This window comes from Leptonychotes weddellii, chromosome 4 (assembly GCF_054177405.1).
Source record: "Leptonychotes weddellii isolate Sample4059 chromosome 4, ASM5417740v2, whole genome shotgun sequence".
NCBI lineage: Eukaryota > Metazoa > Chordata > Mammalia > Carnivora > Phocidae > Leptonychotes > Leptonychotes weddellii.
The window spans coordinates 96,470,468-96,476,268 of NC_138372.1; the positions used below are offsets into that span (position 1 = coordinate 96,470,468).

The following is a 5,801-nucleotide window of genomic DNA, read 5'->3' on the forward strand; positions in this document are numbered from 1 at the left end:
CCAGGGTCAGGTCTCTCTATTCTAGTCACCCCACTGTTTGTCCACAGGGTGGGGCTGGGGTTTCTCAAGCTTTGACTCACCTTCAGAAATGAGTCTTGCCTGTGCCCTCCCCTCCCTGATGGAGTCATGGCACACACCTGTTCTCAGGTGTCTGCTCCCTAGGGAGGCAAGATGCAGAGCCTGGTTTCCTGGTTTGAGTCCAACATGGCCCTTTGAGGATGAAAGAGCAGATGCCGGACTCAGGACTTGCCAGGCAACAGTGCCAAGGCCAGCCTGGACTGAGTTTCTCAGGGCCCATCTTCCCTAGACGGTGACTTATATGGGCTGGTTTGAGGGGTGCCAGCAAGCCTCACCTCCTCCTTTGAAAGAATGATCTACTCCCCAGCCAGCCAGAGTGTCTGGAAATCAACGGTGACAGATATAAGAGACTTGGAACAGCCCTATTTTCTGGATTCCAGATTCATCCACCATTTGAACCAGCTCTTGCATTTATAAAATTTATTGTACAATTAGCTTTCTTCATAGAGTATTGTGAAAACTTGTATATGGAAGTGTTTGTAAGTTGAGTGACTAAGAAAACTGCACCCATGCCTAGCAGTGTGGTGGCAAGGGACTGGTTAGGGTCTCAGAGGAGGGAGGGAGACAGGGTCGGTGGGAAAGATGACACCAAGTGCCAGGGAAGAACGAAAAGAGGTGGGGCAGGAAGAGGTAGAGAACCAGTTTCCTAGTTCTGTCATTAATAGCCTCTGAAAGAAGCTGCCTAGTACTCAGGCACTTCAGTTGACTGAAAATAGCTGTGAGGTCAGGAGCCCTGTGATCCAGCCTTGCATTCGACATTAGCCACTGTGTGACCTTGGGCCGAGTGTCAGTTTCCCTTCTATAAAATGGAGATAATGTGGCTAATGGGAAAGTTGAGTGCCAGGGTTTTGGGAAGTTTGTGTTGGATGCATTTGAGCTTGACTGCTTCCATCCATATTCGTGACCTAGAGGTCACAGCCTCTTCAAGGCCAGCTATGTTTGGCTGTCTACCCCAGCCACTCCTGGAGCATCCTCTGAGATGAGAGTATGATCGTTGTTATACCCCAAGTTGCATCACCAGAGAGAGTTCCCAAAACTAAGCAGGAGATGTTTATGACCAAGCAGGAGGCCAGTGAGCAGACTGGAAAAAATGAGGAGTAAAGTTGATTCCAGAGAAGCCGTGTGGGTGCCTGAGATATGAAGGGAGGGCGTTGTCACTCCATTCGTAGGCAGCACACATACACTGATGCCTCCTAGGCGCCTGGCCCGTGAGAGTGCCTTGCCTTGTGTCCATGCCAAGTCTGTCTTTGCTGTGTGCTTCCCTTCTGCATCTAGATGAGCAGAGTGGAGTGGGAGCCTGGAAGTGGGGCATGGAGGTGGCAAAAGTGGGATGCAAAACGTGGAATCTGGAACCCAGAACCCAGAATGTTACTTTTTTTTTTTTTTAGAATGTTATATTCTTAAAGTTGATAGGCTTGTGGGGAGAGGGGGCTAAGGATAAGAAATTAAGGGAAGGGCTAACCTTTAAGTGAGGCTGATCCTGAAAACTGAGCCACATATGGTAGAAAGCTCAGGAAAGATCCTGAGTCATGGCCACACCTAGCAACAGTCACTTGTCTGCCACAGAGAAGCTGGTGTAGAGGAGATGAGCCCTGGGCCAGGGCCCCTGTCCCAGCTCCACCCTGCTTGCTCCATGTTGTTGAGCAAGTCAGTTAACTCCTTTGGATCTACTTTTTCAAACTGTAAAATCAGATTTACACTACCTGACAGGATTGCCATGATAATTAAATAAGGCAAGGGTTTGAAAATGCTTTGGAAAATACCTCTAGGTATGTCTACCATTTCTCAGGCTGCCTTACACTTCCGCTCTGATAATGACAAAAATGAGCACATCAATGCCTCTTGTCAGGCTGGATCCTGAGGTTTGAGGCATTAAGTACAAAGGTAGACCAGCTTCCCAGAACAGCCCTGCCTTCTCCACCGCAGGGCCTTTGAGGCCAAGTGGGGGACCAGGGCTCCTTCCTGCCATCTAAATAGGTTGTTGAGTAAATTGCCAGATTTAACAAATAAAAATACAGCCTGCCAAGTTTAATTCAAAATTCAGATTAACAAGTAATTTTGTATTATAAGTATGTCTTATGCAATATTTGAGATAAACTTCTACTAAAAAAAATTCTGATTAAGGAGGGCACTTGATATAATGAACACTGGGTGTTATATGCAACAGATGAATCACTAAACTCTACCTCTGAAACTACTAATACACTCTGTTAATTGATTTTAAATAAAATTTTTTTAAAATTCTGTTTACCTAAAATTCAAATTGAACTAGGTGTCCTGTATTTTACCTGGCAACCCTACCCCAGAGGCTAAATTCTACCCCACCCTCTGCCCACCACTAATACCTATAAGCAGCTGATTCCTGGTGGGCAGGTGAGGGATAGCAACACCATGTTGATTAAGTTTGGGGGGGCCAATTCACATTCTTGTCCTTGTGCTCAAGGAGAAGATTCCTAAAATACATTGCAAACAGTCCCTGCTGGGTTGGGAAAATCACAGGCACCGTGTAGTGGGGCAAGGGGTGGGGGGCCTCTGTGTGGAGACTTTTGACTTCTCCTTCTGATGTTTGGGTTCTCTGAATCATCCAGACCTGAGTCCCAGTCCCATTCGGCTGGCCTTCGGCTCAGGTCACAGTCCCAGCGTCCCGGGATCGAGCCCCGCGTCGGGCTCCTTGCTCAGCGAGAGCCTGTTTCTCCCTCACCCTCTACCTGCTGCTCTGCCTACTTGTGCTCTGTCAAATAAATAAAAATTTTTAAAAATCTTTAAAAAAAAAAGGAGAAACAGCATAAAGAGTGATCTCAGCAGTAGGCAATGCTCATGGCAGTGCCAGATCTTAGCCCTCAACAAATGGCAGTAATAGCAGCAAAGGTGATGCTCAAATTTTTGCCAGAAGTGGCCCAAACCCATATTTCCTTATTTCCTCTCCTCCTCCTCTTTCCTCAATGTTTCCTACAACTCTCAGTCAGCAAACAGCACCTCAGATTTGTTCTTTTTTTTAAAGATTTTGAATCCTTGAGTTTGAGCAAACATCTTAGGTAGGTGAAGTCCGCTTAGCTAGATGGGGACCCGGAAGGCTGTAATACCTGGGGGTGTTTTCCATCAAAACAGGCCAGTAAAGCAAGTCCCTGGAGGAAGTGCAGGTGGGAGAAGTGGGTGAGGAATTCCCTGGAAGGAGGTAATCAGGGCCACGCCAGGAGCCTGAGGCAAGCAGGGAGTCTTGTAAGATTTCCAGGAGAGGATGGCCTCCTACCTGTGTTCAGCCTCCTCTCCTGGGGTCCTGCTTGAGCTTCTGGTAAGTGGGAATGGATTCCTCCTGCTGGGACCTGCTGGGCACTTCCTCCTTTTTGAACTGTCTCCAGCCGCTAGGCAAGCTCCTGTCCTATTCATGGGTAATCAGAGAAGTGACTTAAGCCTTGTGACAATTAAAGAAATGTCATGCTATTTGTTACTTAGGAAATTCAATCCCCATCCTTCACCATTGCTGAGTGTGACTAATTACCTGATTCTGGGTCTCACTCCCTGGCAAGGTGATTTTTCTCATTGAGGGGAGATATTTAGAACTGAAGCGTTTTGTAGCAATTCTGAGCTTCCTCCAAACATTTTCAACCTTTTATTAAAAAGCTGTCTTTTCGGCCCTACGAGCAAGACTTTTCATACGTTGCTTTTAGGTTTACAGAAACAGGTATATTATGTATTGCATCTTACACTGTGCAGCTCCCATGCCTCACTATCATGATTACACCCGGAACATAATCACGAATTTAGAAGAGAGGAAGGCTGCTAACAAACAAAACCAGAGACACACGCTGGAGCTAGGAAGGCCTCAGAGACCTTTCCAGATCAGCATCTTCCAAATAAGAGCATGGAGGTCCAGAGAAGGCAGACTGGACATCAGGATAGTGTAGCAGAAGGATGAAGGGGAGAGGATTGCAATGGGTGCATGTGAGTCAATCCATTGACCAATTTGAGGCTATTAATCACTTATCATGTCCTTGGCCGTTGTAAGGAAACATTGCTCTAGGAGTCAGAGGGGAGGGGTGGTGGACCAAGCCCTCCCCGAAGTGTCCATTGCCTGGGGTTCTTTCAGGCTCCCCTGTTCCTCCAGCAATGTCTTAGCAGCAGCAGCGGAGGCAGAGCCTGCCCCAGAAGGCCCAGCAGCAGCAGGTGAAGCAGCCCTGTCAGCCACCCCCTGTCAGATGTCAAGAAAATGTGCACCACAAACCAACAGTCCACGCGCTCTACAGCCCAAGAAACAATGCCCACCCAAGGGCACAGTGATCCCCACCCAGCACAAGTGTCCCATGGCCCAGCAAGCCCCCAAGAATAAACAGAAGTAAGGGTGGACTAGGGTACCACCTGCCCGACATCCAGGCTACCAAATGGAGCCTTCTATTCCTTCCGTGTCTCTTCCCTCCAGCCCCAAGAGCTGCCTTCCTCTCCCACCCCCTCCTGCCCAGGGTCCAGTGAAGCACTGTCAGGATTTCTTCCCATTTAGCTTTGTTCAAGTCTTCATCCTACCCTGATGCTCTCCAAGGTAGATATGAGGAGGCCTCATCCTTTCCAGCTTTCAGCTTGGCCACAGCTGGGGCCCCAACCATGCCCCCAAAGCAAGGGATGTATCTGGGCTTCTTCTGGAGTTCCACTCTGACTAGTGGGGACTCCAGAGGCTGAGGCACAGCTTCTGTCTTATTGCTTCCTCCAGCTCCCCCTCCCTGAGCTTCTCTCCTTTTGCCTCCCCTAATAAATCTTTGCTTCATGTCATTGTGTCCTACCCCAGTCTATGACCCATTCATTGATTCAGAGGGGACATTCTGGGGAAGTGAGTGTGCAAACACACATGTGCGGGGAGTACATCCTCATGGGCATTGTGGCTCTGGTAATTGATGATGGAGTCGGTCAGATCCTGACACATTTTACTTAAAGGAGAGGGAGAGAAAGCCCAGGGGCTATTTGACAAGAGTCTGGGAGACCCTTGCTAAGTAATCTTATCTACAGAAGGAAAAATGGAGGAACAGCTTAGTTCCTACCATTAGAAGTCCCCAGCCTACCTGACAAATGTGATTATGGTCTCTTGGAAGTTGTCATTCTAAAAAGCAGAAAAAACATACATATATGATGTAAGAGTACCTCAAAGCACATCTAAGAGCACATGCAAATGAATTTTTCATGTATTTGCTTATGTGTTTTCTATTCATTTATTCATTAATTCATACTCAATCACTGAGCCATCTAATATTTAGCAAGTTCTACTATGAGTTTGGTTCTCCACTCTGCCATGCTGGTTTTTCAGAGCTCTCTCAAGACAGTCTATCCTGAGTCTCAGTCTACTCTGGATGTCATGGTCATTTTCTTACATAGGGAAAGGTAGTTGCAAGGATAGTCATGTACATAGTATGTGTAATTTTAAAATTGGCCTTGTCAGTTAGTCCAACTTTACGTGGCTTATAAAAGAAGTCCTATTTTTACAGTTGGCTTCCTCACTCTGGTGCAAGACTGATTACTTGTATTAGAAAGAAGCCGTTTTCTCCATATACAAAGAGATGAGTTGTGAAGACAAGGCCCTGGGTGGGCAGGAACAGCCACACACGTAGCCAGAATTTCTCATTTGAGTTTTATTCTTCCCTTGGGATTTGCTCACTGAATTCTAGGTGCCACCACAGGCAAGGGAAATAATAAATTGCTCTTCATTGAACACACTGGACTAAAAAGGAATTAATAACGAT

General features: G+C 46.9%; 1 protein-coding gene across 1 annotated transcript; it reads left to right on the top strand.

Annotated features, from left to right (window-relative positions):
• Positions 1 to 4,185: 4,185 nt before the first annotated feature.
• Positions 4,186 to 4,415, top strand: SPRR4 (small proline rich protein 4). The gene is given in 2 exon segments (XM_031017992.1): positions 4,186 to 4,282; positions 4,285 to 4,415. Coding segments are annotated over 2 exon segments (228 nt in total).
• The last annotated feature ends 1,386 nt before the right edge of the window (positions 4,416 to 5,801 follow it).